We start from the raw sequence: 14,150 nt of genomic DNA, 5'->3' as shown, positions 1-14,150 counted from the left end.
TTACTAATCGATAATCGTAGCCGTTGCTACTTTTGCGTCGCTACCTTATCGGTTACTTGACCACGTGACCCCGCCGCGAGATAGAACGATAAAGCGCGAAGTTTCTAATCTGTGTATTGTAAAGGTCTTTGGTAAAGACAACTAACCAGTAGGTATATTGTGAATTTCAAACAGTTACGTTGAATATGTCCGTAAGTGTAAGTGCGAATAATTTATTTGTGGACAGACATTTTGTACACACATGAATTGTCGCAATCGTTCGGAATAATATTTCACTATAAAAGCACCCTGTGACATTGATCTTTGGCCTGTTTACCTTCTTACGTTGAAACGCTCGATTGGTCATTGTCGTCTCGGGTACTACTTACATGTACCCCGGGTACTCTTAAGTATACTTACATGTACCCCGGGTAAATATACTTAATCGTACCAGGTCGATATTAGACTGTACCCGAGTTCAGGGACCTATACAAACAAAGGGATGAGACACTCACTGAACCGAAGAACAAGCTATCGCGTTGTTACGCAAAAGGGAACGAGACTTGCGACCCAACGAGACTTCGCGCTTCGAGGCAAATTTAAACAGCCGCCATTTTGACAAAGCGAGACCGTGACAAAGCAATCGAGAAATAATAAGAGTACAAATTAACCAAGTGTTGCCAACACAGAAGTATTCATTGCAAAGGTTTGTTGAGTTTGATACATCTTATTGTTTCATTTGTTTTCGACTATTCTTTGTATTTACTTATAAAACAACGGTGGGTATTTTCACCAAATCATGCGTATCATTGTTTACACTTCCATAATCCGAGAAACGTGTGTCGTGGCTTTTTTTAAAAGGCTTGGTCAAATAAAGCTCTATACTATTGATTTTGGTATTCTTACAAACGTTACATTTCAACGCATTGTGTGATGCTAATTTTATTTGTATTGTTAGCAAATTCATGATTTTAAATGAGCACAAAGGCAATACAATTTAAGTCATTTTTTTAATTTTTACCACTATCAGTTTCTTCAACATATGTCGTGGCTTTTTTTGAAAGGCTCAGTCAATACTAGCCCTATATTAATCTTATGGGTATCTTTACAAACATTACATTTCAACGCATTGAGTGATGCTAATTTTATTTGTATTATTTGCAAATTCATGATTTTGAATGAGCACAAAGGCAATACAATTTTAGTCATTTTTTTATATTTTACCACTTTCAGTTTCATCAACATATGCCGTGGCTATTTTTGAAAGGCTCAGTCAGTACTAGCCCTATATTAATCTTATGGGTATCTTTACAAACATTACATTTCAACGCATTGAGTGATGCTAATTTTATTTGTATTATTTGCAAATTCATGATTTTGAATGAGCACAAAGGCAATACAATTTTAGTCATTTTTTTATATTTTACCACTTTCAGTTTCATCAACATATGCCGTGGCTATTTTTGAAAGGCTCAGTCAGTACTAGCCCTATATTAATCTTATGGGTATCTTTACAAACATTACATTTCAACGCATTGAGTGATGCTAATTTTATTTGTATTATTTGCAAATTCATGATTTTGAATGAGCACAAAGGCAATACAATTTTAGTCATTTTTTTATATTTTACCACTTTCAGTTTCATCAACATATGCCGTGGCTATTTTTGAAAGGCTCAGTCAGTACTAGCCCTATATAAATCTTATGGGTATCTTTACAAACATTACATTTCAACGCATTGAGTGATGCTAATTTTATTTGTATTATTTGCAGAGGCATAATTTTGTATTAGCTCAAAGATTATACAACTTTAGTCATTTTTTATTTTGTAATCACTATCAGTTTGATCAACATATGTCGTGGCTCTTTTTGAAAGGCTCAGTCAATACTAGCCCTATATTAATCTTATGGGTATCTTTACAAACATTACATTTCAACGCATTGAGTGATGCTAATTTTATTTGTATTATTTGCAAAGGCATAATTTTGTATTAGCTCCAAGATGATACAATTTCAGTTATTTTTCATTTTTTTTAGATAAACGTGTTATCAACATATGTTGAGGCTTTTTTCAATAGACTCCGTCAATAGTAGCACTATTTTGATCATGTTGGTATTTTTGCAAATGTTACACCTCAATAAATTGTGTGGTGCACATTTTATTTACATGAATTGCAAAGGCATAATTTTGTATTAGCTCAGAGATTATACAATTTTAGTCATTTTTTTTTTTTTAACCAGTCTCGGTTTTGAATGTGTATGTCAATGCTCTTTTCAAAAGGCTCGGTCAATAATTGACCTATGATAATCATGTTGGTATCTTTAGAAATGTGACACTTCAATGCATTGTGTGTTTCACATTTAATTTGCATTATTTACTAACTCATAACTTTGTATAAGCTCAAGGACAATACAACTTTAGTCATTTTTTAATTGTTAGACCGCTTTCTGTTTTGTATACATATGTCATTGCTTTTTGCGTAAGGGCCAAGGCTCTGTAAATACTAGCCCTATATTATTCATGTTGGTATCGTAACCCTTTCAGCGCTGGAATCGAATTTTAAAGGCCTTTGCAAACTGTTTGGATCCAGATGAGACACCACAAAACGTGGCGTCTCATCAGGATTCAAACTGTTTGCTATTCTGAAAGTATTCTGTGAAAAAAATCTAAGAAAATGCTAATTTTAGAAATTCAGCAGACGACACTTCAGCAGACGACAAATTTCCCAGCATGCTAAGGGTTAACAAATTGTACACTTCAGTGCATTGTGTGGTGTACATTTAATTTGCATTATTTGCAAAGTTCTTGATTTGTTTAAGCTCAATGATGATACAATTCTAGTCCTTAATCAATTATTTAAACAAAACAATTGAGATTAACATTTGTCTCCGCTTTTTCTTATGGATTGGTCAATACAAGCTATATTATTGTTTGTGTTTGTACCAATGTTACATTTCAATGAACTGTATGGTGCATATTTTAAATGCATTTTTTGAAAACACGTAGCTTTGTAATAGCTCAAAGAAGATGAATGAAAGTTTACTTATCTATAGTTGTATTCAAACGATAAATTCTATTTTATGAATAGATATATCCGAAGCTGATTGAAATCCTAAAAAAGAGACATTTTGATTCTTAAGCACAACTTTTTTGTTAATTGGCAAATTCCAATTTCTGTAAACTGCTTCGTTATTTATGTTGCTAGAAACATGCAAATCCATCATCAAAATGCCTTAAGTTTTCAAAATTCTCTCATTTTCATGAGCATGTATGCATGAATGCGTTGGAAACAGTGATTTGAAGCAATCGCTTATTATTTAAGACTAATATTGAATTGGTAAAAGACATAAACAGGACAAGTGCAACCTACAGCATAAATATATCAAGTTATGAGTCGCTCACACAAAGTATGAACCACTATTCAGAATGTATGTTATAGTGAAAAAATCACAGTACAATATGCTAAGGGTTGCGCATAAATTGTATTTATTAGAAATTGGTATTCATTAAGTTAACAATAAACAGCTTTGACTCATTACTTAGTAAGGATAAAATCTGGAATCAATTAGTTAAGGGCCAAAAATAGAAGGATAATTGCTGCACTAATATCTTAAATATCCATAGCAACACACCAATCAAGGAAGGTCTCAAATTGACACCAGTTACTAGTGCTGTATATTATATATTCCATACATAAATGCCTTTTGTGTCATACAGTTTATGGCTATTAGTGTGTTGATATGCACCTTATCTGTTATCAAGGGATTATCTCAATTTGATTATGTCTGGCACAGTATGATATTAGATGAGAGATATCCCTTTCCCAATTAAGTCAACTTTGCATGATAAACCTTATCCCTATGCCTGACAAAGGGGTGCCCCTATGCCACCATGGTCCCATTCCCCCTTGGACAAACACCATGTCCTTGTTTTAATGTCATCATCATGATTAATAAAGTTGTATTTGAAGCTTTAATAAGCTTAGCAACATTTTCACAACATGAAACTAGTTTTATTTATTAAATAACAGTGTTGTAGATGAAAATCAAAATCAGTTAATACTTTAGAATGTCAATTTAGAAATTCTTTCCATTCAGAACTGGTTTTAGTACCCATTCTGTGTTGCTTATTACGCGCTTGTACTGTAGTGTAGAATAACAATAAAGGCCATTAAAATAGTGTTTTGTTAATATCAACATGTGCTTTAAACATAGTAAGACAATTATATGTTCACAAATCTGTATTTTCAAAGAGCTTGTAATCCTGAGAATATGCAAAAGACTTGATGTCCTAATCATATTCAGAAGTATCTTACTGACAGTACAGTAACTAAATGCTGGCGCATACATCCACGATTCGATAGAAAAATCTTCATATTCACTATCATCTTCCATCTACATCCATTTTCTGAATAAAGTTGTTAGCAATATCACATCCAAAGTGTTATAATGCCGGTTTGATATAAAGTGTGAACGAACATGTGACATTCCTATGCAACTCAATTTAAATGAAAATGGCGATTATATCAAAATAAAACTATTTTAAGCATTATTTTATTTGTATAGAACATAATATGTTATAAGGATAAAGATGTAATAAAGAGTAACATTTCCAGATATAAAATTCACATATCATTGGTATAAAATTAGAAACATATGTATCAACATTTAGGGGAAACAAAACATTGAAGGAAACACAACTTTGAATTGTTACTTTCAAGCAAATACAAGAAACATTAAATGTTCTTGCCCTTCAGTTTCACTCAAATACATGTAATAGTTCTACAAAGCCATCAAATCCTGGTGACATTTCGTACAGGAGTTCATATTCTTTATTGACCTACCAATTGTATTTAGTTACGGCTTAGTTGATCGGCTGATATGCTTTTCAAACTTCCTCTGAGACTTTTTGATGGAGCTGACTTGTCAAAAATCTTTCCTCTACTTATTGTGCGTTGAATGGCCCTAGCCATAGCAAAACCTCTTATTGTTAAAAAAATCTCAAGGCAGTCTTCAAGAAAGCACATGTCACTGACATCCTCTTCAGAGGAAAACTCAGAGTAAAATAATTTGTCGGCATAGTGCTGAATCATGAAAGCTTCAAGGACCTTTTCCTTAATTTCCTCTTTTGAGGCAATGTTGTGTTCAGTGTATTGGTTTTCCCTGACCACACGCTCAAATTCACGAATCATGCAAAAGAAGTCTTCACATGGCTTCTTGAGTCCACCTCGATTCTTTTTATCATACCACACTGAAAATTTGTCAGTAAAGGATACTGCACCAGAAGAATTTGTTAATGCTGACACTGTTTTAAGACTTCTGTCCCTTAGTTGTTTATTTTTCTGTTTTGAGTGTTTTTTTCCAAATATTTGATAATGTATCCAGATATGTAGTATAGGACTTTGTTGTCTGAGTCACTTATTTCAGATAATTTTGCTGCAGATGTTTTTTCTTCAAGTTGCCTTCTTGCTTTAATAACTTCAGCAATTAATTCTAAAATGATAATTTGGAGGAAGTTGTTTATGTCTTTTGCACTTTGTGCTTTTACACTTGATTGTATCAAAATCACTCCTTTACTAACAATTTCCTTGTCAGTCCTTATACGGTGAACTGTTTTGAAGAGAAGTTCCCTTTCTTCTGTAGTAGATAGGTTGTTGTTTTTGTGACAGATTGTAATTATCTCTTCAAAATATTTCTCAACCTCCTTGTTCATCTCTAATTGTTCGGCGATTTCAGCCTCAATCGACTTTCCAAAAATATTGTATAGCTCATTTGTTTGGATGTTTTTTAAGCTGTTTGAGAAGGCTTGAGGGAAGATTGTCTGTAACTTTGTAAATTCTTCTTTGGGCCAATTACTGTCTTGTCCCTTCTGGTTGTCGTTTTTCTTGTGATCTGATGCTGAAAAATGTTAGGTTGATACTTGTTTAATCCTTTTTTACATCACTGAACAAACTATAGTATGTGACTGCAAATAATATGTGTTCATTATTATATGAGTCGTGTTCTGGGAAAACTGGGCATAATGCAAGTGCGTAACTGCACAGGCTAATCGGGGACGACACCTTCCGCCTTAATCGGATATTTGCTAAGAAGAGATTTCATTTCAACGAAAAATGTCATAAAAGTGGAAAGTGTCGTTCCTTATTAGCCCGTGCGGACTGCACAGGCTAATCTGGGACGACACTTTCGCACATGCATTATGCCAAGTTTTCTCAAAACAAGAGACATAATTTATAATCGTTCTCATTCACAGAATGTTTGGCCAATGTTTTTTAAAATATAAATTGTATAACTATTATCCTAGAAAAAAAATTGAAAAATTGCAAAGGTCATATTTCTTTATCATTGGAGAAAACATTTATTCTGAGATATTTTCAAGAGTTTGTTTCGACATTGTTAATGCTTCAATTAAGAATTTCTGAAATGTGTAGATAATTGTTATTCAATTACAGCAAAAAATCGGAATTCTTACATAAATATTTCAATTAATTTTATTAATATGTTGATACAACTAAGTACATTTTTATGTCCATCTGTCTGGTCGTCTGAAATTCCGTCACACTTTGCATTTAGGTTTTGCGTTAAGGTTGCGAAAAATGTGGAAAAAGTTGGCATAGTCTATTAGTCTTCCTATGGTGGCAAGCCATGTTTTCAATAAATAATGGTGACTGTGTAAACATTTTATTAACTGATTTTTAGAATATGTTTTGTTTTATGCTTTTAGAATGCCTAGAAAACGCAAAAGAGGATCCCTTACGGTGAAACGCAAGTACCACTACATAACATCTGAACAGCCAAAGGAAGAAAACCATGTTGCCAGTGAACCCCTGGTGAAAATTAAAGCTACAACAGATACTTCTACCCAGTCAGAAAGTGAAAATGTGCAGGTCACAAGTGATCATAGTTATGCTATTGATGAAGACTCCACATATGAGCTTGACTCCTTCCAGGAGACAAACATTGATAAGCCTGAAGCTGATGTGATGGAATGTAGTTCAGGGCTTCTAGAAATGGAGGTGGAGACGACAACCTTCTCAGACTTTGCTGTGGAACTTAAACTGCAAAATATTTCATCTCAGTTCGTTGTAAAGGAATCAGAGCAATCAATTCAAATGTTACAGTTGTACGCAAATGACAGTCTGACAGCAATCAAGCTATCGGTTGAAATTAAGAGTGATTTTACATGCTCTGTCTATGTGCATCGGAAATGCATTCCGAGATCTCACCAAATATGGACTGGACTGCCACAACATATCAATCGCGTTGCTTATGTTCTGGTGTTATTGGAAAGACTGTTAAAACTTGATGTCTGCATAGGAAATCCTGAGGTGGAATTTTCAAATTTAGTTCCCATTGGATCAGGGTTGTCCAGCAACAACTCCCCAGAAATTGTGGCGTACAGGGAAGGGGACTTCAACGCAACACATGCCAGTGGAGAGAGATATAATTCCACTATTAGATCTGTGAAATGTGACATGCTGTCCACATCAAAAAAGTGTACAGCCTGCAAAAAGTACTTTTACTTATTACAAAGCAGGAAAAATAGGGTTGAAAGCAGACTAAATTCGTGCCGAAAATACAGCCACACAAACTTTAAACATAGAGACATGACTAAACAGGAACTTAATATGAAATTAAACGAGCAGAAACATGAAATAAAAAATTTACAAACAGAGTTGTGGAAACAAAGGAGGGAATTTGATAAGATCATCACAGCAAATGGGATCAGTGTTGAAGGCAGTGAACATCATGAACTGAAAGACCTGATGGCAAGTTGTGAGACAGAATTTGAAAAATCGTTCCCGATTTCTACCAGCCGACAGCGTCTGTTTTGGGAACAGCAGATGTCTTTTGCCAAAAAGAAAGACAGTCGAGGGATGCGCTGGCACCCCATGATCATTCGTTGGTGTCTCTACCTTCGACAAAAGTCAGAAACAGCGTATGATGTTCTTCGCGAAACTGGATTTGTAAATTTGCCATCAACAAGGACATTATTTGACTATTCGCACTTCCTTAAGAGTGAAATGGGTCACCAGGCAGATGTTCTAGGTTTGTTGAAGGAGGAAGCTGTGAAGAGACACCTGTATGACACAGAGTGGAGGAATTATGTCGGTCTTCTCTTTGATGAGATAAAAATTAAAGAAGATTTAGTGTACGACAAACACACTGGACAGCTCATCGGATACTGCAATCTAGGCGATGTTGCCAATGAAATGATGCAATTCAGCGAAACAAAGAATGAAACTAAAAAAGAACTAGCAAAATACATGTTGGTTGTGATGCTGCGAAGTTTGTCTTGCAACTGGTGTTTTCCGTTGTTTGGTTTTGCAACGACAGGCATAACAGCCGATTTTTTGTACCCCATTCTGTGGAAGACAGTAGCGTTACTACAATTATCCCAAATTAATTTACATGTCTTGTTCTTCACTTGTGACGGTGCATCACCAAATAGACGGTTTTTCAACATGCATCGAGTGGGTATTGAATCTGTGGTATACAAGACGGAAAATCCACACAACAGTGACCAGAACATTTACTTTATATCAGATGTTCCACATCTTCTGAAGACTGTGAGGAACAATTTTAGTAACTCACATGCCCACAAAAAATCAAGAATGCTGTGGAGGAATGATAAAGACATTTCATGGATGCACCTAGTTCGTTTATTTGAGGAACATTGCGAGATGAACTTGTACTCTCCCTGCCCAAAGTTGTCGCGAAAACACATTGATCTGCTTTCCTTCAACTACATGAAGGTCAGTTTAGCTGCACAGGTTCTGAGCGACTCTGTAGCTCTTGCCCTTGAGGAGTTGTACGGTCCAGAGGTCTCAGAAACTGTGCAGTTCATGAAACTATTCAACAAATTTTTTGACGGTCTAAATGTTCGGAGTTTGTTTGAAGGGAGAAATAAACGCAATGACAATTTACTGCCGTACACTAGTGTGGATGATGAACGCTTGAACTTCCTGACTAAAGATTTTCTTGGTTACATCAATAAGTGGGAGGAGAGCATTCAAAGTAGACCAGGAATTTTCAATGATTCCCAGCGGGCCAAGATGATTTTAAGCCACCAGACTCTCGATGGACTTAAAATATCTGTAAATTCCATCACCGAGTGTGTGAAGTTTATGTTAAGCAAGGGTGCTAATTTTGTATTGACCCATAATTTCAATCAGGATCCTCTTGAGCAACATTTCGGTCACTATAGACATAAAGCGGGATCAAATAATAACCCAACTGTCTATGAGGTCAGAAATGTGATGACAACAATGAGAACTGTCGACTCTTTGGCTGTACCAGTAAAGCAGGGAAACATTAAAAGGGGTGCGGTCGACAAAGAAAACATAGACCATTCCAAGTTAAAAAGACGAAAGTAAACAGAAAAGGTTGACTTTAACCCATTTATGCCTAGCGTCCTGAGAAAAAGAACATTGCAAACAGGGTAGACCCAGATGAGACGCCGCATAATGTGGCGTCTCATCTGGGTCTGCGCTGTTTGCTTAAATGAATTTCTTTATGAAATATTCTAAATATAGATATAAATATACTTGACACCCCTAATTTTGGAAATAAATTGATCCAATTTAGAAAGATGGGAGAGCCCACTGGGCATAAATGGGTTAATTATGTCAGGGACCTATACAAATATGTTTGTATAGGTCCCTGATTATGTTTGCATAAAAATAAATCTTTTTTTATGGAAATGTATGTTTACAGATTATTAACATAAGTTTCCATTACAGATTATTAACATAAGTTTCCATAAACCAATCATACAGATTTATTTGTATGCATAGATAATTCATGTAAACCTTTTCTGTAAATTTAACTTTTGTCAGTGCTGGGATGGTATGCACAATACATGAACCTCATACACTCGATGATGGAATTTTTTTTATTTCTGTACATTATAAAATATCTGCCATAAGTCCTAGAACAAAAATGGTATCTTTAAAAAGTAACTTGTATCCTATAAATATTGTTTAGCTAATGCAGTGAACTTTACTTATTGATCAATTTAAATGACAAGGATAAATCATTAAACAAATTTCGGTGTTATATATGTTATGAATTTTTATGCCCCCAAATGGTGGTGTATAGTTTTTTAACTGTCCGCCAGTCAGTCCGTCCGTCTGAAAACTTTAATATTGGTCATAACTTTTGCAACATTGAAGATAGCAATTTGATATTTGGCATGCATGTGTTTCTCATGGAGCTGCACATTTTACTTTTATATTGTCATGTTATTATAAACTGAGTTCCTAAAACCATGCAAATACTGCTTAATCACTGGTTCTGTATGTAGCATCAATGTTACTTGAATATTAACATTTTCTTTAAGAAATTGTTCTCACTGCAGACTCAAAAGAACTTTGAATAATTTAGTTTGCAAAAGGTATTGGATCGCATTGAATGAATAACTAGTATTGGATTTTTTGGGTATAACAAGTATTGGATTTGTTTATATGTTGTACATAATATGAATCTTTTATTTGATTTTATTCAGTTTGTTCAAGTGCGATTACTGAATGTAGACTACGTGCCTATTTATGTAAAAGTAATGTGCGGTATAGTTAAAGCATATGTCTTATCTTATGGATCCATGTTTTTACATGTTGTACACTTGTACTATATTTTAAGAAAGTGATTAGTTACTGAAACATTACATCCAACTAGTATAACATGTGTATTGTTGAATGTTCATGTAACATGTGTATGTTTTTTATGTATAGTTATTTTGTTGTTGTTTTTTTAATTTGAAGGTATTGTACATTAAATAATATTGTATGTATGAAACGAAAAAATAATGTACTATTTGAAAAAAAAAATGCGAAAAAATAACTTACCATATAATTTGTATAATATTTTCTACATGTAAGTTATTTTGTCGTTTTTTTTCTAAAGCTAACAATATTATTTAATTTCCTACGTACAATATTATTTAATTTCCTACGAGCAAATATATCCCTCTAGCTCATCTATATATTTTTTTCGCATAGATAGGCGATGTTGGGATATAGATAAATGAAATTAACTAGTTTGTATAGATGGAGTTATTAATTTTTCTTATCGATTGCTCTCTAAATAAAATGATTGTACTTTATATACTCTAAGGAACCATATCGCTATACATAAACTATAGTTTTGCTTTAGTATAGGTTGTCAACACAAGGATATTACTTATACTTAACTACAATTAAGTGTAGCATAGGTAGAGGTATCATTTATATCATACAGCTTTTACATTGTCAGTATTACTCAATTCTATATTTCTAAAATTTTGTAATTACGAATGAAAAACAATGCAAGTATATACTTTATGCAATTATATATGTCCTAACTTTATATTAATGTATGTAATTCTTGTTTTTAAAAAATCATTTAATAATTATATTTTTCACTTATGAACTTTGGTACAGACAGGGACCTATACAAGTATAGGTCCCTGGTACAGAATAATGTAACGAAGTGTTGTTATTATTAAACTACATTTGACATTATGTGGTCACTATGTATTAACAATATTAACATTCTCACGAAAACATGTTTATTCCTTATATTGTAAATTGAACTTTTTTCGAAGTGATGCATGATTTGTATTTACTTCAAAAGCATGCTGTCATTGTAAATGTAATGTAAATGACGATTAGCTTAATATGCTTAAGTCAGAATAAACATTTATGTTCTATTAACTGCATTTAAATCTTTGTCCATAATTTTGTCAAAACCATTCTACAACACGTTTTATATTCATTTCTTTGAAAATAATTAAAGGAATAAAACACTAAACTCCTTTGTACACACTATTTAGTAGTAACTGTAAATGCCAGATTCAATTGTCTCATCATTATTACACCGTATCATGTGTCCACTGTTTTGGATATCTTACTTGCATGTGCGAGGATTTGATTTATTAATGTTGTTTTATTTATTGATTGTTCGAGATATATATGATAATAAAACGAATAAAACATGAGTATATATATATATATATATATATATATATATATATATATATATATATATATATATATATATATATATATATCGAACTACTAAAACACGAAAACCTTTCTTGTTTTTTGTCTTGTTTGTACGCAAAATGCAGAACTAAAAAATGCATCCAATATTTATTACCTCGTAAATTCTGTTGATGTTTTTTCATGACATGACCTCGAAATCCTGATACACTTTTATACTCCGCGCCACAAACAGGACAAATATAGCACAGCTCTTTCGTGCTTGCTTGCGATTTATTGTTTGCCTCATCATCAGTATAATCACCTAATACCAAATCTAAATCTATGTCGTCATCCCATGAAAGGAAATCTTTATGTTTAGAAGACATTTTCAGTAAATTCCATGAATCCGACGTTCACTATGACTTAAGGGAGTCCAAATGAATATTAAAATAACATTCGAAAATTTGCTGCGTCGGAAGTTAAAAGAACAATTATACATTTTGAGTTGTTTGCACTTAACATGTCTTGATAATGTTGCTATTTTAAACAAAACATGGTAACATTTTAATTCTATTAAAAGACCGGTCTTTTGTACATGCATGTACGTGCGATAAACAACGGCAATTTAACCCTGGCGAAACAACCGGCAATTAATATTCATCAAAGAGTCCGATAATTGGGTGCCCGTTCGACATTACTGCGTAATAATAAGACTAATTAATGATTGATTTTGAGATCAACAACACAACAACACAACAATTAAACGAATACGTACTTGTTTATTTAACATAATATAATTTGAATCCGAAAAAACGTAACGCGTTAAATAAGCGAAATCCCTCGCAATCGATATCGTGTAGCCGCATTATCGCTACACAGGACCAATCGATCGAGATTATCAAATCTCGCGCACCGGTTTATTATCGCTGCACCGGGACCAATCGATCGAGATTAAAGTATAGGTCCCTGATCTCGCGCACCGGTTTATTTTGCGTGCTGTAACGGGATATCGCGAGGTTGCTAATCCCTTTGTTTGTATAGGTCCCTGCCGAGTTGTATTCCTGCAAAAAATCCAATTTCGTAAAACGCGCTACCGATTATCTTAAACAAACTTTTCTTTAAAAAAACTGCATTAACATGCTTTTTGAGTATGAGGTTCGATAATATAGAGGCCATTTTACAGAAAATTTACATAAATGTGAATATAATTAATTTAAAAAAAAGCCAACAACGACCGATTTAGCGTCAAATTTCCCGGGTACGTTTTAATATATTTACCGTACCCGGGGTACATGTAAGTATACTTAAGAGTACCCGGTGTACATGTTAGTAGTACCCGAGCCGACAATGACCAATCGAGCCGTAGTAACCATCATACCACATTATTGGATGTCGGGTCAGAACGTACCCTAGATAGCGCGCGGAAACATACACACATAATATAAGTCCATGTGGAAGCGGACAATGACAACGAGCGAGGCATGGAATTGTAATGCGCATGGGGGGGGGGCGTAGAGGGTTATGGTAAGGGTGAGGATTAGGGGTCGGGTTGGGGTTAGAGTTAGCCCTAACCCATACCTTAACCCTATAACGACCCCTAACCCTATCCTAACCATAACCCAGGGTTATCTCCCCTATACCAAGCCTCGCTCGTTGTAATTGTCCTCTTCCCAAGTCCATGTGACCGATACCATCTCAAATAAAAAGGAGTCTTTTGTCTCAAAAGTAACCATCATTGAACTGAATGATTACAGGTCGACCGATCCAACCGACCACGGACAATTTTTTGTACGCATGGACATAATTTAAATCGCCTACGCAAAGTGTGAATTTATTTGCCTAGTATATTAAGACCGCAGATTTTATTAATCATATTATAATATGAATTAAATAGAATATTCACTTGTTGTTTTCTTACGCGCATTATTTTATTAACTTTCACGCAAATATTTCTAAAAGGAGACTACTCTTGCCAACTTGAAATTTAAAACACGGTAGTCTGCCCTCTCCGGAAGTGTTCGTTATTAAAACAGTTCTGCATGCTCTACTCTTACCTTTTTATAGAATGAGTCAGGGAACGATAACATGATTTTGGTCATTTTCAGTTTTTATGTGAAATTGCACAAGTAATTTGCAAGTTACCATAAAGTCCTATTTTCTTAAATATCTGTAGGCGCATTTAACATTTTCATTGATTGCATAGCTGTT

At 34.1% G+C, this 14,150-nt stretch overlaps 1 protein-coding gene across 1 annotated transcript; it reads left to right on the top strand.

Moving 5' to 3' along the window:
* The first annotated feature begins 517 nt into the window (after nucleotides 1–517).
* LOC127871472 (uncharacterized) lies at nucleotides 518–11,677 on the top strand. The gene is made up of 2 exons (XM_052414427.1): nucleotides 518–685; nucleotides 6,704–11,677. The coding sequence occupies exon 2, from the start codon at nucleotides 6,705–6,707 to the stop codon at nucleotides 9,354–9,356; it is 2,652 nt and encodes an 883-aa protein (XP_052270387.1). The 5' UTR covers nucleotides 518–685; nucleotide 6,704; the 3' UTR covers nucleotides 9,357–11,677.
* The last annotated feature ends 2,473 nt before the right edge of the window (nucleotides 11,678–14,150 follow it).

The sequence above is a fragment of the Dreissena polymorpha genome, chromosome 3 (assembly GCF_020536995.1).
Source record: "Dreissena polymorpha isolate Duluth1 chromosome 3, UMN_Dpol_1.0, whole genome shotgun sequence".
In the NCBI taxonomy this organism is placed as follows: Eukaryota; Metazoa; Mollusca; class Bivalvia; order Myida; family Dreissenidae; genus Dreissena; species Dreissena polymorpha.
The sequence above is the reverse complement of the archived record's forward strand: the minus strand, read 5'-3'. Positions and strand labels throughout refer to the sequence as shown.